The sequence below is a fragment of the Electrona antarctica genome, assembly GCF_951216825.1.
Source record: "Electrona antarctica genome assembly, chromosome: 3".
NCBI classification, from domain to species: Eukaryota; Metazoa; Chordata; class Actinopteri; order Myctophiformes; family Myctophidae; genus Electrona; species Electrona antarctica.
The window spans coordinates 21,872,086-21,898,165 of record NC_136808.1 but is presented as its reverse complement, the minus strand read 5'-3'; the positions used below and the strand labels follow the sequence as shown (position 1 = coordinate 21,898,165).

General features: G+C 41.7%; 2 protein-coding genes across 5 annotated transcripts; both read left to right on the top strand.

Moving 5' to 3' along the window:
* The first annotated feature begins 901 nt into the window (after positions 1-901).
* prc1b (protein regulator of cytokinesis 1b) lies at positions 902-17,463 on the top strand. Of its 4 annotated transcripts, none has more exons than XM_079497530.1 (14): positions 902-1,076; positions 3,175-3,307; positions 4,662-4,784; positions 6,353-6,586; positions 7,291-7,461; positions 8,463-8,612; positions 9,478-9,625; positions 10,347-10,483; positions 12,099-12,194; positions 12,772-12,918; positions 13,773-13,883; positions 14,082-14,180; positions 14,759-14,852; positions 16,917-17,463. In XM_079497530.1, the coding sequence occupies exons 1-14, from the start codon at positions 1,066-1,068 to the stop codon at positions 16,937-16,939; spliced, it is 1,677 nt and encodes a 558-aa protein (XP_079353656.1). In that variant the 5' UTR covers positions 902-1,065; the 3' UTR covers positions 16,940-17,463. The 4 variants fall into 4 exon arrangements, with proteins under 4 accessions (XP_079353656.1, XP_079353653.1, XP_079353655.1 ...); XM_079497527.1 differs by having other exon boundaries at positions 903-1,076; positions 14,759-14,929; XM_079497528.1 differs by having other exon boundaries at positions 917-1,052; positions 3,153-3,307; positions 14,759-14,929.
* Positions 17,464-18,534: 1,071 nt separating this feature from the next.
* Positions 18,535-23,641, top strand: hddc3 (HD domain containing 3). The gene is made up of 4 exons (XM_079496919.1): positions 18,535-18,876; positions 20,053-20,112; positions 21,217-21,453; positions 22,864-23,641. The coding sequence occupies exons 1-4, from the start codon at positions 18,765-18,767 to the stop codon at positions 22,992-22,994; spliced, it is 540 nt and encodes a 179-aa protein (XP_079353045.1). The 5' UTR covers positions 18,535-18,764; the 3' UTR covers positions 22,995-23,641.
* Positions 23,642-26,080: the final 2,439 nt, after the last annotated feature.

Genomic DNA, 26,080 nt, shown 5'->3' with positions numbered 1-26,080 from the left:
GTCAAAATAAATGCTGTTTATTGAATGAATGATGAAACTGAAGTGGGTTTGTGAAGTGTGAACTGTGCTTGCTTGTGTTGAGAGAGAGAACGAGAGGGGGGGGGGGTTCCATAGGGGTGGTTTCTGTAACTCCCAACGGTCAACGCCCATTCCGGTCTGCTGGCATCATACATTTTTGAAACTGTTGAAGTCCAACATGGCATCATGTTTCATTTATGTATGCTCCCTGGGTGAAATAAAAGTAAAAAAAAAAAAAACCCACATAGACCTACAAGCTCACAGCGCGTAACGAGCTTTTAGCTCTGCTATTTGTATTATTCCAAGAGAAGTGTCAACGATCCGGGCACCGTTGCCAGGTTTTGCTGCAACCAGGATGTATTATGTAAACCCAAACGAAACTGGACTGGGGGGGGGGGGGGGATTAGCCGATCTCTACAAGCTCATCGCGACGCGTTGTGAGCTTGTAGATCTGCTATTTTCTAAAACAATTTTGGGGGGGAAAAAGTAATCTATTTTTGTAATCTATTTTTTTGTTAAAGACAAATATATTCATTATAAATCTAAATTATATTTAGCGACTGGAACCCACCTATGCTATGCTTTCTATGACATAGACATGAGAATGATGAGACTAAATAATTAGAGCGACAGAGAGAGAGGTGTGTGTGTGTGTGTCTGTCTGTGTGTGTGTGTGTGTGTGTGTGTGTGTGTGTGTGTGTGTGCGTGTGTGTGCGTGCGTGCGTACGTGTGTGTGTGTCAATATTTAACAGTCTGCGGCTTCAACGAGATGACGTCATGACGCCGCATCAGCGTCACGCCTGCCAATCCACGGCCTAGTCTCTGAGTCAGATGTGCGCCTGCGTGGAGCGCCAGCCAATGAGAGCGAGGCTTCGTTGGAGAGTGCGTATTTTGAATGTGCTTGCAGTGCTTCGCTGTGGAGGAGAATTCAGGAGAAGCAAACGGACGGATGAGGTCGAGGAGGAGTTGATTTGAAACTAGAAGCAGTGTTTGTTATTCGGAGATATTTGTACGGTTATACATTTAATCTCAGTGTACTTCATCATCATGAGGAAGAGGTAATTATGGAACATTACCTTGTCGTTTGAATGTTTGTTATTGACTGTGCTTTGCTTTGGAGAAAACCAAACGGACAGAGAGAAAGAGAGACTGTTGGAATAGGCCTATCTCACAGCCCGTTTTTCACGCCCACTTCCGGTAAATAGTGGTGACTTTAACATGGGCATTTACACGTTTTTTTCTCTGGAGAATCTAAGTACATTTTCTAATGTAAAAATGTGACAGACCAATATTATTATGAAGCAAACAAGATGGTAAATCAGGTCGAGCAGATAGAACAAACCTTACCTTGAGAAAACAAAAGTTGTAGACTTCTTAAATAACCTCTTTTAACATGTAGCGTCTATGGAGTGACGTCACGCTATCACCACTAACCCCGAAAGGGGGCGTATTTAGGGGGGCGGGGAAATTCTGTGAGATAGGCTTATTACATTACAAGCACTGTTGTTACTCAGAGATTATTATTATTAAGAGTTATACGTTCTTGTTCTTCACACTCCACACTGTCTTCAGCACGAGGAAGAGGTAATTAATTATAGAACATTATTAGTTGTGTTTTCCGTACAGTTTTTTTACACAAACGTAACGAACCGCATTTTGGAATTTTTAACGAAAAAATGGCTAACCGTTGTTTAGCTAGCTAACTAGTAGCCGTGGTCTAGTGCGTCAGGGTTAGCAGGTTCTCAAACCTTTTCATGTCAAGGACCCCCAGATTGACCTTTGAAAAGATATACCATGCAGGGACCCCCATAAGAAGATTTTTACGGCTTTTGCAGTGATTCTCAACTATTTTAATTTCAAGGACCCGCATTAGGCTACGGACCCCCATTTAATAGCATTTCTATCTCTGCGACCCCCAATCTATACCGTAAAATCAATGTTAATTTAACTGAGTGTACACATGGTTCCATTATTTTGTACACTCTCCGAGTTACAAACCCATAAGGGTCTATTTGGTTCCAATTTATCATTAAACTGGGGACCCCCTGGAACTGCATCAAGGACCCCACTCTGATAACCAATGCGTTAGGTTAGTAACCGGGGCTACTATATGAATACCGTTATCCTACTATAAATGCGCCACGTATCTGTGCGTACGTGTGTAAGGTTGTAATGCACGTAACTCGCTAACAGTTTGACCCACCGACTTCGACACACGCTTCCACACCCCCACAGGGAGTGCAGTGCCCGGTATCGAGTTGGTCGGACCCACGCTTCTCCAGAACCACCACAAAAGGATCTGCTCAGGCTCTGCCAGTGGGCCTAATGAGGCCAACTCCTTTCACCTGGGCCAGGCTCTGCCAGTGGGCCTAATGAGGCCAACTCCTTTCAGCTGTGCAATTTCCAGCCTCAGCTAATAGAGTATGCACATGCATGATTTTCGCATCAGGACATGCCCCCCTCATCTAGACTGAGTGGCAAAACATTGAGCAGCAGTGTTGGAGTTTGGAAGCGCTCGTTGGAAATCACTCAACGGTCCTGCGTACCACCTGTTTCTAAATGTCACATAATGCAGGAGGCAGCAAAATGTTGTGTTATTGAAAACAAGCACTTCCAAACTGACACTTAGAAAATTGATCAAATGCAGGGCATTTCTTGACAGAAAGTAGCTCATAATGTTTCTATAGTGAATTTTTATGAAACAAACTTTGCAGATAGAGGATAATTCAAGCTTTTCGTACAGCTGCAATGTACAGCTGCAATGAGTTTAACATTGTTTAATGTAATCAGACAGGACTTTTCTGTTTGGATGAATGGGCTGTCAAGGCCAGCAGAAGGTAGTTTTTTGCCACTCAGTGGTTGTTCTCGCAAAACTTCCAGGTACGATGATGTCACGTGCAATACCCTCTATTGAGGCTCAACAAATCAGGCTCTGCCAGTGTGCCGAATTGATTGCCAAATACACTTCAGTTTGTAGTCTTCGCACACAGGCACATACACAGATCTCCATGTGTGACACCGGCTGATGGGTGCTATGACAACGTATATCATTATTTCCAAGTTGCATCGTTCCCAAGTAGGCCGGTGGCCGACTGCGACGGGCACGTACAGGTCTAGTTATTATTAATTCACAGTCTGTCTTTGACTCCTTTCTAGTGAGGTGGTCGCAGCCGAGTCGGTAGCCTGCATGAACCATGCCCTCTTCAAGCTGAGGGACATCTGGGAGGAGATTGGCATCCCAGAGGAGCAGAGGCTGGAGAGGACCAGCACTGTCCGGAAGCATGTCCAGGTGAGAATGAGACGCTTGACACACTGACTGCATTCTCCATTTTAAACCCATACAGTCAGATTCAGAAAGTGACTGCTGCCTGTAAGAGCCATTTGAGCCATGTCTCTGTTTGATGATGTCACTGCATGGTTTGTCAATCAAGGCCTATGATGGCATGGTTACAGGGAGGGTATTAAACGCTGGCCTTAATCAGGTTGCAGGTGTTGCTGATGGGGGTAAACTGTTTTTACTCGTCTATTCTTTTGACTTATGTTTATTTATCTGTTATGTAAAAGTATAGGACTTTGGCAGAATAAAGATATATTTATTCTGTACACTCTCGAGTGTATAAATGGAATGTTGGGGATTTTAGCCATTTAGGACTGAGACCAGATTCTACAAAATGTTTTCTAAATCCTTACAGTTTTTCAGAACATAGTTCTGAAAAACATATGTTTCCGTATCTGTGGTTCTAAAAACCTTTTCATGTCAAGGACCCCTACAATTATATATATGTGGCCGGCGACCCCCATCTGAAAATGTGTGTTCCAGGGACCCCCGAAAGCAAATATGAGTTAAAAAACATTTGCTGTGAAAGAATACATTCAAAGATTTTCACACGTTTTCACGATTTTTCTAAAATGGCAGATCTACAAGCTCGTGGCGCTATGAGCTTGTAGATCTGCTATTTTGCTCTTTTTCAACTGCTAATGTTTAAAATAATGGTTAAATAAAGGTGACACGGATGCGTTCCAGTCCTTAATGGTTTTATATATGTTTTTGGGGCATGTCAATGTCATGTGGTCTACCTGGCCTTTCTTTGTGATCTACCAGTAGATTATTTAAAGATGTGCACAGTGAAAGAAACCACCATGGCTTCTTATTGGCTTTTAGCTCTACAGTGTTTAAGGGTGACGTCATAAGATGGCAGCGTCTTGTACAAACTACTCCAAATGTAAAGGCTGAAGTAATTTTTTTCATAAAACGCTAGTCCATTTAGACCTGAGGACGCATGTGTTTCGCCTCATAGCTTTTAACCACTTTAATCATAATTTTTTAACTTTAGCTGTTGAAAAATTGGAGATCAAAAGCTCATAGAGTGAGCCATGAGCTTATTTTTGAAGAATTGTGAATATTTGAATATACTTTCACAGTGAAGGGGTTCCTGGAACAACATATTTTCAGATGGGGGTCGGCGGCCAAACACAGATTATGTGGATCCTTGACATGAAATAGTTTGAGAACCACTGACATAGAAAGTTTTTCAGAACTGTCAGGATTTGGAAGACATTTGTATAATCTGGTCTCGGGTCTTAAAAGGGCTAGTCTGTACTCAAATTGGTGCTCCCCTACTGATTATTTCTATTTCAAACAGGACTTACTCAATGACATGATCGCGGAGGAGGAGTCCCTGAAAAAGAGGCTCTTTGACAGCATTGAGAAATGCCGGCAGGTTTTGTCAAAACTCTGCCTCGAACTGGAGGTGTCAATGAATGAAGTAAGCCCTTTTTAAGAATGTTTAATGACATGTGATGTGAAACTGAGGGTGGGCCATCATCATCAGTTACGATTACACCTTTTTAAAGGAGAATACCAGTTTCAACATCTCATTTTCAACATTTTACTATGTCATTAATATACCTTAGAGCTGTTATGTGGAAATAATAAAAGTCTCCCCATTCTGTGTTTCCTAGAACTGGAGGTCTGAAAAAAATCAACATGGTGAATCACATCTTGATGTCATCAAGATGTGATTCACTATTTTTTCCCCCCCAGACCTCCAGTTCTAGGAAACACAGAATGGAGATACTTTTTTATTATTTCCACACAACAGCTCTACGGTATATTAATGACATAGTGGAATGCCCCCTTAAGTTGGCGTGTTTTTTGCATTGACCATTGAAATGTTACAATGTGAATCTTGGTTTTCCTTTTTGGCTTCGTAATCACAAATTGCACAGTGCAGATATAACTTATATATACAAATAAATCACTGACACATTTATTTTCTTTTTTTCATCCAAAATTGTACAAAATATCAGAAGTAGTTGAAGTATTTATGAAAAATGTATGGCCATTTTTCAACATGCAGAACGACTGAGCAAAAATAATTGATTATGTGATAATTGTGACAGGCCTAAACAACCGCATGCAAAGGAAAATCAAAGCCTGGGTACCGACCGAGGCTAGTGGGATTGTAACAGGGGTCAGTCAGCGTCTCTGGGAGGACATTGTGGTAATGTGCTCTGGGTTGGCCTGGGATCAGCCAGCGTCTAATACAGTGGTCCTCAAACCTTTTCACGTCAAGGACCCCCACATTGACACTTATTACCCCCATAAGAGATTTGTGCGGCTCTAGCAGTGATTCTCAACCATTCATTTCAAGAACCCTCAGATTGATATGCAATAGGCTACGTACGGACCCCTATTTAATAGCATTTCTACCTCCGGGACCCCATTTGTATTGTAAAATCAATGATAATTTAACTCTTGAGTGTACAAACTATAATTTGGGCCCCTCTTTGAGAACCACTGGTCTAGAAGGACATTGTGGTGGTATGTCCTCTGGCCTGGGGGGCGTGGCCTGCACTCCCACAGGACTAGAATGACCTGTTGTTGATGGAAACAACTGGTTTCTGTCAGCAGAATGCTTCATTATTCCATCTCAGGTTGCTTTCAGCCAGTCCATTCTTCATTCTTAACCCATTTTGTGGTGGGAATCCTTTTTGGTGTTTTAAGCATTATGTTGTACTTTAGCCGTATGAAAAATGGCAGATCTAAAAGCTCGTAGCTAAAAGCTTGTAGATCTGCTATTTATGTGGCCCAAATGTTTGAATATATACTTTCAGAGCGAACGTTTTCAACTAAAATCTTTGCTTCTGGTGGTGTCCCTGGAACAACATATTTTCAGATGGGGGTCGGCGGCCAAGTACATATATTTCTGGGGGTCCTTGACATGAAACTGTTTGAGAACGACTGACAAACTGTCAGGATTTAGAAGACATTTTGTAGAATCGTCCTCGGGGTCTAAATGGGTTATAATGTTTTCCGTCTCTGTCCCGTCAGAGCCAGGGCGGGATGACCATCCTCCAGCAGGAGAAGGACCTCCGCACCAGGGTGGAGGTGCTGGTGAAGGAGAGGAGCCAGAGGGTGCAGCAGCTGCAGGCTCTGCTAGAGGAGGACCACGAGCTGTGTGACATCCTGTGCTCTGATCCCTACTCCATCGACGAGGCCTCGGTCCCCTCGCTGGAGCAGCTCCAGGCCTTCCGCCGTCACATCGACAGCCAGACGGCAGAGAAGGTGAGCGTTTCTTTTTTTTGGTGAAGTGGCTTTGATTGAATACTGTATTAGGCAGAAATGTAAACGGTACAGAGCAGGGATGCACAATATGTTTAAAAAAAACCCAAAAAAAACCTGATACCTTCCTGCTACTCAATAATAACAGGCCGTTTTAACAGTGGGAGAACAACGTCTCAACATTTTGGCATATTGCCCAGCCCTATGTGATGATGCTATAAATTGAGCTTTACATTGTTGTTGTACATGTCGTGATAATTGTTTACAGTGGATTGAATGCCTGTTTTTGATTGGCTGGAAGGAGGTGTACATTTATCCTACTACTTTAAATGTCTGTAGTTCACATATTAGAGTAGCCTGATGTCACTTGTTCATCCTGGGTCACTTTTGGGTCTTCTTAAAATCGTCTCGTATCAAGGGCATGGCAATTTTTGATTTTCATGAGCTCCATGCTGTAGTCGAGGCTTAAAAGGCTTGAAATATTTCACTCTCTATGCACGCTGAATCTAGAATATATAAATTTCACTTTTCTGATTATATTGTGTAAGAAAATTTACTTTTCCAGAAATGTCCACACTTGGGGTGGATCTGTAAATACTGATAACAAAGATGAAGTTAAAAAGAAGCATTATTTATTTTCATTTTTCCCTCTATATAGTTGTTGGGCGTCTTTGATTTCAACAGCATGCTGCTTTTTGTTTGATCAGGAGCGAAGGCACAAGGAGTTTGTGGACCTCAGGAAACAAGTCATCCTGCTGATGGGAGACTTGGACCATTCCCCCGAGACCACCTTTGAGAAGGACGTTGTGGGAGAGGATGAGGAGGCCATCTGCCTGTCCCGAGAGAACATAAGATCACTCCAACTGCTGATCTGTCAGGTGTGATATTCTTTGATTTTCTTTGCAAGCACATGACACAGAACAATGGTGTCACCACCAGTGGCACAGGGGTAGAGTGACCGGATGGCAACCACAAGGTTCCCAGTTTGAACCCTGTGGGCTCCCCCAGAGTTGGTGTCGAAGTGTCCTTGAGCAAGATTCTGAACTCCAAATTGCTCCCGATGTGCAGGTTGGTGCCTTGCATGGTTTCCTCCGGCATCGATGGGTGAATGTAATGCACAAAGTGCCTTGCATAAAGGTGCTGTATAAATGCACCATTTACCAATGTCCCTTAATGATGGACCTTGTGTTGTAGGATGAAATATTTCTGATGCATTAGTGTAGTGTAGTGCTGCACAATTAATCGAAAAAAGGTCTCGTTCTATAGATTCAGACGCCTGTGCTATCTCATTTCTAAGTTTGAGCAAGAATGGTGCAGCACTAGTTGGCTGTGTCCAATTCATTTTAGTTACTCTTGTGAGAGTAACTAAGATGAGAGACTTTAAGAGAGGTTTAAGTCGAGCACTTCCAGGTGACACATTTTGAAAGTAGTAATGTTCAGCAACTTAACGACAAATATTTTCACGGAAAAATGAGAATCATGATATCAATTCTTGTGAAGGAAATTCGAGATTCATATTTGAGCAGGAATCTATAACTAGCCTGGACAGCATTCCATTTCGGGTTTATGATCCGGTCGGGAGCGGATGGTAACTTTCGTCATGTTGTCAATGATTTGTAGTCATCTGGCAGGAAACCACAAGACTGAATCCGTACTATGAATGGGTGCTTTATTATTCCTGCCTGATGACTACAACATGATGTAAATTACCATCCGCTCCGGACCGGTTCACACAGCGATTTTGGAACACGGACCAGGCTTTCCTCCGAGGTGGAAAACCTGGTGACGCGAGGTTGGCTATAACCAAGTCTTTGAAGCTGGTGTTTTCTCATGCTAATACTAACTGATGCTGGTGTTTCCTCATATGCCAATTCTGCAGCTAGAGGGACGTAAGGCAGAGAACGAGGCTCTGTGCGAGGCCCACAGAGAGAGGATCCAGAGGCTGTGGGACCGACTGCAGGTTCCCCAGGAAGAGAGGCAGGCCTTCTCGGAGCATATGGTCACGTCCAGGAGGAAGAACCTGGAAGCGGTGAGTTAGAGTTGAAGTGGAACTGTTTAGGAAACGGACGGGAGAGTGAGAGCGTGACATGTTTCATAAATCTCAGATTAGTTTAGTTTTTGCTTTAATCCTTGTGTACACATTTGATTTATGATGTCTAAAATCAAACAAAAGTTCCCCTTTGAGATCACTAATGTCCATCCGGGGTGCATACGTTGGTTAGACTGAAAGGGATTAGTCAGACAACACCGTCGCTCCCGACATGCATGGCCACTTTCAACCAGTGTTGATTTCGTAGATGTTCTACCTTTTTTTTTCACTTAATAAACTAAGCTATGATGACTAAAACTAAGACTAAATATACTGCCAATTTCGTCAACAAATAAAAACTTCCTAAAATGTTAGGAAGGGACTAGTGGACAAGAGATCCAGTATAAGTCATTTTACAATTGGTTGCATTCTGCAACGCGTTGTGAGCTTGTAGATCTGCTATTTTCAGCAAGTGTAAAATCAGTCATTACGACGGCATCAAGGCCTGCCAAAAGACATTTTAGTCGACTAAATCACCTGTAGATTTAGTCGACTAAAACTAGACTAACGAAAACATTCCAGGTGACTAAAATGTGACTAAAACTAGTGAACTATTCAAGAGACTATGACTAAAACTAAAATAGAAATGGGCTGCCAAAAACAACTAACCCGTGGCTGGGTTAAAACTCACCCTTGGATCCCGACATGCGTGTCTCGTTAAAGCTAACCCTAACTGGCTTCCCTGTGAGGTTGGGGCTGGGTTTTGGGTAGGGTGTCGGACCAAATGCATGCACCCTGTCCGTTCAGCCAGACCGCGTCTTCTGCTCATAGCCCGTTTGTTTTATCTCCCTTTTTCTCTCGTCAGTTACAAGCTGAGGCCGAGCGACTGGAGGAACTCAAGCTGCTGAACATACGCAACGTTATTGACGCCATCCGCTCCGAGATCGCCGTGCTGTGGGAGAAGTGCTTCCTCAGCACGGAACAGAGGCAGGCCTTCGTGCCGTATTTCAGCGGTGAGTCGGTGTGGTCCTCCTGACTTGTTTAGGTTCCTACGCATAAGTATGGAAACTTCCACTACCCATTCTGTACAGGAACCCCTTTTGGGGTCTAAAGCATTGTTATACTTTAGCTATTGAAAAATAGCAGATCTACAAGCTCAAGTGCTGCGCTACGAGCTTGTAGGTCTGCTATTTTTGGAAAATGTGGGGCAAATCTTTGAATATATATAGATAGATAGATTAGACTATTACTGCACATTTGGTCCCTGCCTGGTCAGTGATTCCAGCTTGTGCTGTCGCCCTAACCTGGGGTGTCTGTACTCCCAGGGCGGCCAGTACATTATTGCACCAGTCATTGTTGGCCACCCTGGGAGTATACAGACACCCCAGGCACCTAAGGCGACAGCACGAGCTGGAATCACCAACCAGTCGGGGACCAGGGGCCTCTCCCCGAGTCCCCTGCCTGGAGGAGAGCACCGCCTGGCGGCCAGGGGGAGGAGCTGCCCCGCCTGGCGGCCAGGGGGAGGAGCTGCCCCCCCTGGCCTAGTCTTGGTGACACTGAACCGTCCACTTTTTATCTCTGGACACCTTGATTGTTCGGCCGCACCTTTCCAGAGGAGCGACGCAGTCACCCGAAATTAGAGTCTGGAAAATGTATGGAATTTAGACATTCCAAATGTGTAGGAACCACACGAGGTGGTACTAAAGCACCAAGCTCTGTGTCATTTCCTTTCAGAGGAATTCACGGAGGAGCTTCTGGGAATGCATGACGTGGAGATCCAGCGTCTCAAGCAGCATTATGAAGTGCACAAAGACCTCTTTGAAGGCGTTCACCAGTGGCAGGACAACTGGAGACTCTTCCTGGAGCTAGAGGTGTGTAGTCTACTGTCTTAATAGTTGTGGATGGGACGGGGTGTTACAAATCATAAGTCTAGGGGTAAATGAGTGAGTAACACATGAAGGGGGAGCAGACACCATGATCAAAATATGAGGATTTATTATAAAAGTATATATAATAAATCATCATCAAACGTATATTTACAATAATGGCTCAATCAAACAAAAAGGTACAATAAAGAAACGACGCCTTTCCGAAGGGCGTTCGGAACATTAAATAAACAATAAGGTAGTTAACAGTTAGTCGTGGCACATAGCAGTAGCGGATCGGGAGAAGGTCCTAGTGACATTCCCCCCGAGCTGTCAGACACAGACTGACTATGTAGAGACCAGCACACTCCTGGCCAAGGAGTGCGCGTGACCGGCAGCCAATCAGGAAGTCAGGCGTTGATCAGATGCCTGGCTAGAGCCGGCCCCTCGTTGTTGTACTACAAGGCAATCGCAGCCAATCCAACCTGAGGTGGAACAGAACACATATAATAGAAGGCACCGATCCAATATATGGTTCATAACAAATCTACTGGATGTATGTATGTGTGTGTGTGTGTGTGTGTGTGTGTGTGTGTGTGTGTGTGTGTGTGTGTGTGTGTGTGTGTGTATATATATATATATATATATATATATATATAATAAGAGATATCACAGATAGGTCTAAACATATATATATACAATATAACAATACCACCAGTTACCTCATATAGATATATATATATATATATATATATATATATCTATACTACATCATAACAAAACTAATCATAACAAATCATAACCACACACGTGACCGCAGTTCACGTGACAGGGGGTATACACTATACAGCAGAAGCGTAGTGTCCATTGGGCCACTCTGGCACAGGCTCGGTCAGTTGAGCCCAATCTATAGCTTCTGAAAGACGTGGGCGAACAAAGGAAAAATATACATTGGCAGCCCCTCACCCCTGTGCATGCGACTGTCTGATGTAGCCAACGCAACCTGCCTTTGTTTTCAAATGCCTACCCTCCCATTAGCAAGTCGGCAAAACCAGTTTAACTATCGGCCGGTGTGTCGAGTGGGATGCAGGACGGTCTCCGTCCAAAGTTGCAACATCATATAAACTCGGGGGGCTGTCAGACCAAGCGATGGAAGGCAGGCACAGGCAGGACTTTTACTGACCTTATGCACACCACTGCCATCTTGCCAACAAGGTGGTAACTAGGTGAAATGTCCCATTGACAGCCCATACATCCAAACAGACAGGTCTTACTTGATTGTATTAAATGACGTCGAACTCTCCAACATTGCAGCTGTACGAAAAGCTTGAATTATCATCTTTCTATCAGCAAAGTGTTTGTTTCATATAAATACACCTACACATGTTATGGGCTACTTCCTGTCAAGATTTCATTTTTTTGCGTTGGAGTTTGGAAGTGCTCGTTGAATATCACTCACAGCCCTGCGTGCCATCTGTTTTGAATTTTCACATAATGCAGGTGGCAGCAGGACGTTGCTTTTACTGATAACGAGCGCTTCTAAACTTTGACACTGAAAGAAGTCTATATCAAGAATGATATAACTAGACTAGAGAAACGTACTCATGTTTGTCCCTTTCAGAAAAAAGCCACGGATCCAGCGAGGTTCAACAACAGAGGAGGGAACCTACTCAAGGAGGAGAAACAGAGGACTGAGTTGCATAAAAGCCTGCCCAAGGTGAGATATCACACCACACAGACATTACATTGATTTGAATGTTAAAAGTGTGCTTGTCACAACGAATGACACAATCTATTGTTGAAATAGGTGCACATTATGACTAGTGATTTGAGCTTAAAAGAGATAAAAGGGCATTTTTCATCTTGACTGGCATCACATCTTCTCAAAATGTTTACGCTGTCTCTGTGGAAGAATATAATAATGTATTCAAAGATTTGAGCCACATTTTCACGATTTTTCAAAATGTAGCAGGTACATTTTTTTTAATGTAGCCTTTGAAAAACAGCAGATCTACAAGCTCATAGTGCGGCACAGAGTGTAGATCTGCTTTTTTTTCAACAGCTACATTTTAAAATAATTGTTAAAGTGGTTAAAGGCTAAGGCAACACAGATGCGCCCTCACAAACTTCCAACTTTTCTTCTCAGGACCTGAGTTCAAATAACATGTTTGGCATGTCTCCCTTCTTTCTGAATTTCATCTTCTCTGCCATCTAAAAATGCGGTATTCACACACAAATGGGATACCTGACAATACACACCTTTATGTCTTTGTATTTCTCCCATTTTCTTTCAGCTGGAGAAAAACCTTAAAGCGGAGATCGACACCTGGGAGAGCGCGCAGGGTCGTAAGTTCCTGGTGAACGGCCAGATGTTTCTCCAGTACGTAGCAGAGCAGTGGGAGCTCCACCGCATGGAGAAGGAGAACGAGAAGCTGGAACGGGTGAGAAAGATTAACCCACTGAGACCTGAGAGACCAGATTCTACAAATGTGACCTGATTTGACTGAGGGACTGCCATTGGATTTTTTTTTAAATGTTCATGTCATATGAAAGCAGGGAATCATAGCTTCAAATTGACATATTGGTTGTTCTGTTTGACCCACCAGTTTTGGAGATATGGCTTAGAGAGTAATGTCTTACAGAAAACGGCGAGTTGAGAAAACGGGCTTGAAAGGTTAACTTCTGTGGTCTCTAACATAACACATGTTTAAGCATTTATTTCATATTTACATGTCAATTTCAGCTCTGACATTTATTTGAGACATGCTCTAGTATGTCTGCCTGTGCTATTAACTCATTTTGGATAAAAAAAATACATCATTTCAGTTTTTCTCCTCTGGTGAAAAGCTGGAGTCAAATCTGGTCACAAATGTTTTCTAAATACAGAATTATATGTAACCCATGTCTAACCAATGACTAGTCTAAACTAAGTATGCACCCCCATCTGAATATTTTCAGATCCCCCCCCCCCCCCACCCACCCAAAAGCAACAATATTAATTCAAAACGTTTGTCGCTGTCACCAGAATATGCATTCAAAGATCTGCACACATTTTCATGATTTTTCAAAAACGGCAGAGTGCTGCGCTATGAGCTTGTAGATCTGCTTTTTTTCAACGGCTAAAGTACCGGTATATAATAATGGTTAGAGTGGTTAAAAGCTAAGGTGACACAGATGTGTTCCAGGTTACTGTATCCTATATTAATGTTGATAAATGACATAACGGTTCTCTTTTATGATTCCTGTATTAATGTTGATAGATGTAACTAATCGTATCTCTTGTGAATTCTAATAGCAACTGAAGAAAAACAAGCAGCTGGAGGTGGAGATGCTGTATGGTACCTCGAAGCCTACGCCCACCAAGAGGAGACTGCTCAACAGCTGCACTCCCAACAAATCACGGAGGGTGAGGAAACTTTCACGTATTTAACTGATGGCTTTGTAGAAATGGCCAGAATCCATCCTAGCCTCTCTGCCCTTTTCTTCTTCTTAATGTATGCCTACCTGGATTAATTTGAGACTTTAATTTTGGCTGTAATGTTATGCCCCACATTGCAATCACTAACCCAACCCTCCTCCCTCTATCATCAAAATCTTTTAACAGTTTAATGCTACGTCCAGCACCGCTAGTGTTGCCTCTAACAGCACCGTGCGCTCAGGCTTTGGGGTTGCAGTGTGCCGTTCGCCTCCCTCTGCCAATAAGGTTGGTCTTCTTCTTCATAATCCCCTCTGTAGTCCAATGCGTGTACACATCTACTGATCTTCAATCTGTTCTGCCGATCTTGAATGTTTTGGGATAAATGTGGACTTTAGAAAAGATTATTACAAATAAAACGCATACCAAAGACGTCCATCCAAAATGTCCATGGGTGTACTTGTAGTACACACAGAAACGGGAGGTAGGCTCCTGTCCTGATTTCCTATGAGCCTCAATCATGCTCGGGAACGGTTGGTTCCACAAGGCTACTGAATGTGGACTTTGAAGAAGTGCATTGTTGGTTCATTAATGACCCATATCCATGGGCCCTCTAATCTATAGTTTGAACATAAATATGATAAGGTAAGTGACTTTGTTTTTCAAGTTGATTGATCAGTTTCACAAATATGTACAACAACTTTGAACGAGGACCCCCTTGAAAATGAAGATATTAAATGCCTATGTGAATAAACTGGCTTCATCTATCGAGGCCCTTTTCTAATATTAAAGACAGAAGACAAATTGAAGCGGGTCACACTGGTAACATTTGTAACCTTCCCTGTCTACTGATGTGCACCATCCAGATCCCCTCGGTTCGGACCCCTGGCCGGGCTAAACCTCCACACCAGGGCCTGCTCCATGGAAGTAACAAGGAGAACCGAGGATCTCCTATAAGCGGTGCGTTGATGACCCCTGCTGGGCCTCAGTGTAACTTCAGCGTAACGTCTGTTGCCAGCACATATTCCGAGTTTTTGGTAATTTTATTAAACTTTGTCTTTCTATTTCTTCTTCCCAATTTACTGATCTTTTAAAAAAAAGCTGCACTATGTAAAAGAAAAAGTCCTGTTCCACGGCGGATTTGAACCCTTCTCCTGCACAATACCACTGAGCTGAAATTGCTCAAATGAATTTGTGTCAAACCAAGGTGTTCAAATTAGACTCATAATAATAATAATAATGTCTGGGAGACCAAATGCAATTACCACCCCAATCATATAAGTTATATTCTATTAAAATACTACCATACAGATTGGACAAAATAAAAAAAATATTGACAAAAAGAAACGTTACATAATACAGCTTTTAAGTCCTATGCAGCCACACTCAGGTTTTAGTGGGTTTTTAAGGTTTTTTGTTGATATAAATAAAAGCCTAATGACGTAAATTGTTTATGTTTTAGGACTTGGTCAACGTCTGTTCAGTCAAGGTGTGTGTGTTTGTGTGACGCTCATTAACACCGGTTAATCCTGCATGCTAATAATTCATGATTTAAAGTCACTCGAGGTTTTTGTGTCAGTTATTCAGTCATTAGGCCCAGGCTGTGTGCTGCTATTTGGTCCCCCCCCCCCTCTCTTTTCTCACAGACTACTCACTAACGCACACCTTTTCATTTTATATTAGAGCAGGGGTCATCATGTTGGCTTGTGTTTTTGTCGATTCTTTTTATTTGTTTTGGCCACGGACATAACAAAAAGAGTATTACCAGAAATGCTTAAAGGAGAATTCCATGCTAAAAGGCTTTCTTACCTTTTTATTTGTAGTTGTTGCGTCCCCAAAAAAGAGGTCCAGGTTTTATTTTGTGCAAAAGTGCATTATTGGTTATTTCCCCTAATATAAGCCCTCAATGGGGGTTGGGTTTTTGTGCTAATTCGCTTATTTCCATCGAAATAAGTAGTAAAGTGTACTATTTACATTATGAAGAGAGCATATATATATATATATATATATATATATACAAAAAATATAGATTTTTGAGCGATGGAAATAAGCCAATTAGCATAACACCCCATAGCCCAGTGCAATTAATTGAGGGCTTATGTTAGGGGAAATAGCCAATAATGCGCTTTTGCACAAAATAACACCTGGACCTCTTTGGTGGGGACGTAACAACTACAAATAAAGGTAAGAAAGCCTTCTACAGGGCTTAAAGTTCTCAGTCCTAGGGACTGATTTCAGTCCTGAGGATTTCATAGGGGTCATTTAATGACATCAGTGCAGATTTGCAAAAAATCATTTTCAGTCTTGGGATTTTTTGGGGCTTTAAGCCCTGCTTCTAGCATGGAATTCTCCTTTAAAGACAGATCCCTGAATGACCATAACAGGTTTGTAACTCTGAGGGTGTACAAATGGAACCAAGTAACCCCTCTGAGTTATGGGGGTCTTTGCAAATATATCAATAACGGTAGTGGGTCACACACACCAAGACTTCAGTTCAAAACATTTATTTCATTTTTGTCCCTGTTCAAAAATGAAATATGTTTTGAACTGAAGTCTTGGTGTGTGCGACCCACTACCGTTATTTTGATGTGTTTTGAACGGGTAGCGCACCTACAGTCAGAGCGCGGTGGTCACATGAAGTAAGGTCTTTGCAAATATTTGAGAAGTGAGAACCACTAGTACCAGTTCGACTCCTAATAATGTAATTGTAAATCTCCTCCTTATTCGTACGTTTTCTACATATTCTGAAGAAAACCTGGACATTCAGTAATTGGCCATTATGATCAAAATAAGAACATAAATGGTGTGTAAAACGGGAAAGTCACGGGCAAGACCAAGTCTTTGCCACAGACGAATTTGTCCGTGTACGGTGGGACATATTGCTGACCCCTGACTGACCGTAGCTGTACGGACATTAACGACCCCTGCATTAGAGACATGACCTGCATACTTGCAACTAGTTCCAGGTTGATCTGGTGGCTGCTTCGCTCATTGACCTGACCTTTTGTTTGTCTCTTTTCACAGCGAGACTTTTCCAAGGCCGCTAGCACCAACAGCAAGCCAGCTGTCCTCAACTCCACCGTTAGTGACCATTGAGCGGAGCCCGATCAAATTTACTTTTTTTTTTACCCCCTTTATATATATATTTTTTTAAATAAAGGCATTTTAATGTATGTCATATTTTAAATCATAATTTTAACTAACACTACATCTACACCTCTCCTGTTGCAAATGCATTGTGTAATATCTGCATCTTCCACTGCAAACAATGTAGTACAGGGGTAGGGGGGGGCCCGATTGATTGGATCAGCTTTTTTTTGTATATATGCTGTCTGGGGTCATCATGGGCTAATGTGTAGGGAGTATTTTTGCACTTTGTATTTTACTGTATAGTTTTATTTACACTCACGCTGTTCCGGTCTTGACTGTTTGTATGCACGTGTATATATTATAAATGTTTGACTCTGAACAAGCAGTTAATAGAAGATGACAGAGTTTTGTGTGTTTGTTTTTTTTGTGTTGCTTTGATTGCAAATCTTTCTACACAATAAACCAGTTCTTTTATAATTGATTCAAGCTTGTGTTGGATTTTGTGTGTTACTTTGTAACCAGAATCGTCCATTCATTTTCAAGATTTAAAAAAAAATGTACAATTGATTGAAATTATTATTTCACAGTGCAGAATAGAATGGGTACATTTTAAACTAGGCTACAGCTCTACACAAATGACCTAATTGAGGATAGAACCAGAAATACTGTTTACATCAGGGTCCTCTATTTTCAATTAATCAGAACATGTTTTCAGTCTGCCGGATGGTGTAATCTATTATTTGGTTGTAATTTTTACAGACAAAACATGTGTCAGAGCATTCTGTGTCACTGGTTTCTGAATCATTCAGAATTAGAATTCCACCCTCTTGTCAATCATCGAAGCGAATACGTAAGTCTCTTCCTGGGGTGGCCAACTTTGAAGATGGCTAGGGCCACTATTTCCACACTCACTCCAGAGGGCCTCATTGCATAGTTCTGGCATAGCAAAAATAGCCGATCTACAGCTATTTTAGCTATATTTGACTTGAAATCCTGAATATTTTGTTTTCTATTTTTGAATTTGAATCTTGAAAATGAACTATCATTTCAAATGCATTTAGCTATAGTTATGTCAACTTTATGAAAAAAATACATTGGACATAAAAGACAATAACATGATACATCTTAATACTAGTCATTAAGCTACATAGCGATTGAAGTAATTAAAGCGAGTCATGTTTGCATGTTTGGAATTGTAACAGCTGAAATCAATAATATATCAGTATAGAGGGTATGCGCATGCTTAAAGTGAATGGCACATCGAGTGGCAAAGCAACAGGCAAAGTGAGTTTAACATTGTTTAATGCAATCAGATAGGACTTTTCTGTGTGGATGTATATATACTCTAAGCCAAGGGATGTATGGGCTGTCAAGGCCAGGAAAGTAGTTTTTTGCCACTCACTCAGTAGGCGTTCCTGCATAACTTCCTGGATTGATGATGATGTCACGCGCATACCCTCTATTCTGATATTAACCTGTGGGCCGCATTTAGTGACAGTGAGGGCCGCGTGTGGCCCCCATATACTCTATGGTGGCCCCCGGGCCGCCAGTTGCCCATGTTTGTAACTACACTGGTTGCATCAACAACGCTTAGCTTGTTTCACCCCGGACTCAATTCAGGGAGGGACGTACCAGCCAGGAACACCACAACGGCTCAAATCTAGTCAGGATTACTTTGTTTTTGTTTGACACTCTTTGCCTTTGGCGTTGTTTTCGTCGTGTTTCATTAGTTGGTTTTGGTTTTACACTCTTGCCTTTGACGCCGTGTGTTCCGACCTCACCATGAACACAGACTCAGTAGTTTTGTTAGAAACGGTACATTTCGCCGCAGAAAAGCACCGCAACCAACGACGCAAAGACCCAGAAGAGACTCCGTACATAAACCACCCAATTGGTATGACTAGATAAAGTACCGTGTTGTTGACGTTGTTACTGTTTATTTGTGTACAGTCAGTTTAAATAATTAAATACACGATACAGATCCATTTAAAGGTGTGTGTGTGTGTGTGTGTGAGAGAGAGAGAGAGAACGAGAGAGACACACATGTGTAAACTGCTTGTGTTCCTATTTTGAAGCCTCTGTCTGTACTCTGTAATGTCCATGAATCAGTTGTGAGAAGCCTGCAGATTGCTAGCCCGTCTCCGGACCCCCCGGGTTGAGCTCCTTTGGACCCCTACCACGTAGGGTCCGGTATCACCGGCTTCAAGCGACATGGGATGCAATCTGATTTACCCTGACTTAGCCCTGTGCTGCGCTGTGGGTGTCACGCTGACATATTCCAAACGAAGCATATGAACGCTATAGGAGACAACGAACCATCTGACCCCCCCCCGCGAACGGCTCAGAAGCCGTTAAGTATTTTTAATGTTTGTACGACCGTTTTGGCAGCTCTCTTCCTTCCTTCCTTGACTTCCTTATTGACATCCTATTGTACCGCCTCCATCACCTGCGACAGAGCGCCGGAACTGGCTATCTGCCTCTGTTGCAGGTAGCTGCCAAAACGGTCGTACAAACATTAAAAATACTTAACGGCTTCTGAGCCGTTCGCGGGGGGGGGTCAGATGGTTCGTTGTCTCCTATAGCGTTCATATGCTTCGTTTGGAATATGTCAGCGTGACACCCACAGCGCAGCACAGGGCTAAGTAAGGGTAAATCAGATTGCATCCCATGTCGCTTGAAGCCGGTGATACCGGACCCTACGTGGTAGGGGTCCAAAGGAGCTCAACCCGGGGGGTCCGGAGACGGGCTAGCAGATTGCAGGAATATCCAAGCCGAGATTGGCTAAATTCTGTTCAGTGTCTGCGATAATTGGCAGTTGCCATATATGGAGGAGATGCCTCCTGTACCCATGATCTGTATCCTGAAACACTCCAGATTTTAATAAAGTAAAGTGTGTGTGTGTGTGTGTGTGTGTGTGTGTGTGTGTGTGTGTGTGTGTGTGTGTGTGTGTGTGTGTGTGTGTGTGTGTGTGTGTGTGTGTGTGTGTGTGTGTGTGTGTGTGTGTGTGTGTGTGTGTGTGTGTGTGTGTGTGTGTGTGTGTGTGTGTGTGTGTGTGTGCGCGCCGTGTAAGGAGTAGCAAGAATCCTGAGCCATGAAGGTGGTGTCACAGACATTGAAGTTTTGCAGGCAAGTTCTCTTTGACCTTCTCGTGGGTTCATCACTTTGTCAGATGAATTGAGTATGAAAACAAGCCATACTACTTAGCAGACCTTGTATTGAACTGTACTTTCCTGTGCCTTTTTTCTTTTTTTAAAGGACCAAAAAGGACCACTTTTCAACCTATTTTCGTAGAATTGGTTCTCACTAATGTCCATGATAAAATACCACAATTTTTTTCTATTCGTTCTGTGTCTCATAGGAGGGCTGTGGGCAGTTCAGAAACCTGTCCACATCATCGTTAGGCAGATCTTTTTCTAAGATTAAAAAATATATATATATTTAGATGTTTATTATCATGAGAATGATTGCTTCCATTTTTGCATTGCAACTTTTCAGGAATAGAAAGTCTGCAGTTTCTATTAGCTTTTATTCCCCATCGATGTTGTCACTGTTGTAACTGTCTGAACTGCCCACAGCCCTCCCATGAGACACAGTAGAGTAGAAAACAATGGTGGCATTTTATTATGAACATTAGTGAGGACTGAGGACCAATTATATGAAGGTAAAGGTAGGTTGAAAAGTGGTGAAGTGGTCCTTTAATAAAGTATTCAAGCAATCATATCTACATCATTCAGCGTTTTGTAAACCCCAAGCTAAGCCTCATCGGATGTGTCTTATCCAGTGTTGATTTCGTCGACTAAAACTAAGACGGAAAAATGTTCGTCGACTACCTTTTTTCACTGACAAAAAACACATAAAAACTAAATAACTAATCCATGCCAAACTATGACTAAATATACTGTCGATTTTGTCAACAAATCAAAACTAAACTAAAATGTCAGGAAGGGACTAGAGGACAAGAGATCCAGTATAAGTGATTTTACACTTGGCTGCATGCTGAAAATAGCCGATCTACAAGCTATTTTCAGCAAGTGTAAAGTCAGCCATTGCGACGGCACCAAGGGCCGCCAAAACACATTTTAGTCGACTAAATCAACTGCAGATTTAGTCGACTAAAATCTCATATTTAGTCGACTAAAACTAGACTAACACTAAAACGTGACTAAAACTAAGTGAATGACAAAAAAAACAAAACAACACTTGTCTTGTTTTGTCTTGTCATTCCACTAGGCAGCGCTGCTTCACGACACCGTGGAGGACACGGACACCAGCGTGGCGGAGCTGGAGGCGGTGTTCGGGCCGACGGTGGCGCGCATCGTGCAGGAGGTGACCGACGACAAGAGCCTCGCCAAGCATGAGAGGAAGCGGCAGCAGGTGGAGCACGCTCCTCACTGCAGTCACCAGGCCAAGCTGGTCAAAATGGCCGACAAGCTGTACAACCTGAGAGACCTCAACCGATGCTCCCCCACAGGTCTGTTGTTGGGGTTCTTTTTCTTCTTCTTTTTTATTATTAGTTTTCAACCACATGAATTCACATCATGACATGCAAAGAAGAAAGAAAATAAACCCATTTAGGACTGAGACTGCATTCTACAAAAAGTCTTCTAAATCATGACAGTTTTCTGAAAAAACGACGTTTCTATATATATATTTCTATATAAACTATTTCATGTCAAGGATTTCAAAAATGATATGTAATTTGCCACTGACCCCCATCTGAAAATGTGTTGTTCCAGTGTGGAACTTCGCTTTAACATTGTTTTTCCTGGCAATTATGCAGTCTCAGTCATAAGTCGGGTCCAAATATGCGATCCCCGTGGACTATTCCTGTTTCTCAAAATCAGCCTGGCTGCACTGTTTAGACCAATGCATGTTGTCCCTTGGTGACCCCTTGTGGCAAAAGTGTGCCATCTCCCAGAACACAGAACATTGGACATTCTGGTAATCTTTGTCCCTCCCCAACCATTCTTCAAGTTTCCTCAGTACCTCTTTAGGGAGAAAAAAACCCACAGGACAATGCCAATAAGCATGTACAAATGTACCATTTCTCCTTTCCAACATCTTTTGTCTTCTACCAAGCCCATCCTAAACGGCTTCACAGGAGTATAGTAGAATCTATGTATGATTTTGTAATGGGTACATTTGCTCACCCTAAAACACGCTCGCACTCGGGTATTTTTCCACCGACCACTCTGTGGGGCGCTTCTTGTATTTGTTTTTTACTGAGAATAAGGTTAGAAATAAGTTTAGGTTTAGGCATAGTTTCACTGAGGTCATGTTTAGGAATACGGTTAGGTTTAACCTTAGTTCCTCATAGTTTACAGAGGTTACGCTGGCTGCAGTGTTGCGCCCACGCTTATTTATTCTTTTATATTTGTCCCTTTTCTCTGACACCTGCACAACACTTTCTGTCCAACAGGTGCGACAGATTGTGTTAAATGAGTTGAGGGGTGTGGGTGGGAGAGGGTGAGCAAGCTAACTATTTGTATGTGTGCGTATTGTGCATTTGTATGTAATGTAGGGGATATTATTTTCTCAATACATTCTGACTGACTAACTTTACTGTTAGTTCTTGCACAGGACAGGTTGATGTTTCGTAAAGGCCTGCCACTCCTTATAATTTCCATTTGATTGGTTATTGATTATTTGATCTGCCTTTTTGTAGGTAATTAAGCATGTATGTTAAATACTAACTCATATAGCACCTTTCAAGAGACCCAAGGATGCTTTACATCAGGTCAACAACAACAAAGATTGTTGCCTTGATTTTATCCTAGACCTTTAATTTGAGCCCATCTCTTATCTCATTGCCGTGTATTTGCAGATGACATGACGGTGCTTGTTCTAAGCTGATGTTCCTCTGTGTTGCTCTGTTTTCCAGGATGGACAGCGGAGCGGGTCCAGGAATACTTCCTCTGGGCTTCTCAGGTGGTCAAAGGACTGAAAGACACCAATCCTGCCCTGGAGGAAAAACTACACGAGCTGTTCAAACAGAGGGGTGTTGAACTGTAGCCTAACGAGCTGTTTAATCCATTTAGATCTGAGACCAGATTCTACAAATGTCTGCTAAATCATGACAGTTTTCTCAAACTTGGCCCCCATCTGAAAATATGTTGTTCCAGGGAACCCCCAGAAGCAAAGTGATTTGAGTTAAAAACGTTCACTGGGAAAGAATATTTATTCAAAGATTTGCGCCACATTTTCACCACATTTCAAAAATAGCAGATCTACAAGCTTGTAGCACGGCACTCGGTGCCGCGCTATGAGCTTATAGATCAGCTATTTTTCAACAGCTAAAGTTTAAAATAATGGTTAAAGTGGTTCAAAGCTAATGCGACACAGTTGCGTCCTGAGGTCTACTAAATGGGTTAAACAGAGGGGTGCATCTCAGAACAACTGATTAACTAAAAAGTCCAACGATTAAATATTTTAATCGCGATTAATTAATCACATTATGTAGTTAATCGCGCAAATAATCAGGGATGTGAAAAACATGCTGGCTTTATGCGAAAGTATGTTAATGTTTTTAAAAAGTTCTATACCAACTGTTGACCCTGATGAAGGCCCATGCAGGCCGAAACGCGTTGGTCGTGTTTTTAACCCTTGTTTTTAATATTTAACTAATTAATGAAATAAAGGATTTTTCTACTTCTACTGGACAGAGCTGCCTTGGACCCTCTTTTAAGTTTGCCACCTTATATCTCTTTCCACAGTGACATTGACTCAAGGTATAGAACTTTTTAAGAACTCTTGTGCTTTGCTATATGAAACCCTCTCCAAAGAGCACCTGTCAACAGTTCTCTCTACATATAAAGGACCCACGTAGCGCTTCTTTTCTTTTTTTATGTTAATGTTTTATTGGAAATCAATTTAAAAACCACAAAAAGACACCATAATGGTTACTGCATTAAACGGGCTGCAGCAGATGGGTATTAGATTAGTTTGATGTGAATTAGATGTGTATTTCATTGTTTCATTTAATGGCTGGATTAATGTATCGCTCTTAACCCATTCAGGACGGAAACCCCTTTTAGTGTTTTAAGCATTATATTATACTTTAGCCATTGGAAAATAGCAGATCTACAAGCTCATAGCATGGCACCGAGTGCCGCACTACAAGCTGTAGATCTGCCATTTTAGAAAAATCATGAAAATGTGGCACAAATCTTTGAATATATATTCTTTCAGAGCGAACGTTTTTAACTCAAATCTTTGCTTCTGGGCAGGGTCCCTGGAACAACATATTTTCAGATGGGGGTCGGCGGCCAAATACAGATAATTCTCGGGGGTCCTTGATTTGGAAAAGGTTGAGAAACACTGACATAGAAACAGGTTTTTCAGAATTCTTTTAGGATTTAGAAGCAATTTCTTTTTAAATCGGTCTCAGGTCTAAATGGGGTAATCACACCGTGGCCTTTATCTACTGCAGGGGTGCCCAAAAGGTAGAAAGGCTGCAGGTAGATCACATGGTGCCCCTAAAAATATATAATTTATTTTAAAAAAAGGCATCTGCCACTTGAATTAAGGCAACTTGACTTGACTGACTGACATCAAAAAGGGCCTGTCGGCTCAAACCCACAATGCGATATCTTTTTTTGTTTTCAAGAGTGCTGCGCACCAATGTCCGTAGCATTACAAAGTAATATGCAAAAAATCAATTTTCACCCTTCTATTATATGCAACATCAGCGTCCGTATTCCAAAGGTATTTTTTTGTAACCGATTTTCAGCAATGGGATAACATTGTTTGGATGGGTAGATCACGTTTAGCTGGATGGGTAGATCACGTTTAGCTGGATGGGTAGATCACGTTTAGCTGCATGGGTAGATTACGTTTAGCTGGATGGGTAGATCACGTTTAGCTGGATTGGTAGATCACGTTTAGCTGGATGGGTAGATCACGTTTAGCTGGATGGGTAGATCACGTTTAGCTGGATGGGTAGATCACGTTTAGCTGGATGGGTAGATCACGTTTAGCTGGATGGGTAGATCACGTTTAGCTGGATGGGTAGATCACGTTTAGCTGGATGGGTAGATCACGTTTAGCTGGGCATTTTGAAAGTAGCTCAAGTAAAAAAAACTGGGCGCACCTGATCTACCGTAATACCGACACACTGGACAAGGGTATGGTAGGGCTGCACTCGGAAGACTAAAATGATGATAAGCCTCAAATGTTGTGGTGAATATTGTGAGCACATTTATTAAATATTATTACGGATGATGATTTTGGGTGGGTAGATATTTCTTAAATATTATTTTGTTCTTATCTAAATGTCATTGTGGTTTTTAGTAAACACAAAATACATGTTCAGGCAGGGGTACCACATTTTCCAATCAGCAGGATAAACAAGTTAAACTGAAAGCGATGACAAAAATAAATGAGCAGGCAAAATTGGAAACTCTTATCTCCTGATTGACTGAATCTGGCAACCCCATCTGTGTTTATTAAACAGCTGGAGAGATGGGGAGACTGAATTACTGAACAAACACTATTCTTTTTAAATGTTTTGTTTTAACTAAAAAATATAACTTACCATGTGGAGCCATAACTATGTTGAAATGGGCTATATTGGCCTATATGCTATGAGATGCACTATATTTTAGAAGGAATTGATGCCGTGTATATTTTAATTTGATTTAGAACTTGACTCAAAATAAAATGAGTTTTCTTTTTTCAAAATGTCTGGCTTTGACATTCACCTTTCCTGTTTTATTGGTGGTCTTCTTAATAATTGATATATTAAGATACTGTTATAAATCACGTTATAAACAATTATACATAATGTCGTACATTGATTATCCATTACAGTCTGTAGTTATTGTATTACTTGTCATAATGTATAATGAAACTGAGTCCATGCAATTTCCAATCCAGTTTAGCTCTTAAAGCATTTGTAATAACTTATAAGGTCAAATTGACTATTCTACTGCATAAGTCAACTACACTAATGTTATTTATTGTTACTTTAATTACAGCACCAACAGCAAATTAGTGATAATCATATACATATAAAAGGCATGTAATAATAGTTTGATTAATGTTATTTGCCATAAAGTATGAGTATTTATAAGTGCTTACTGCATATAATATAATTATAC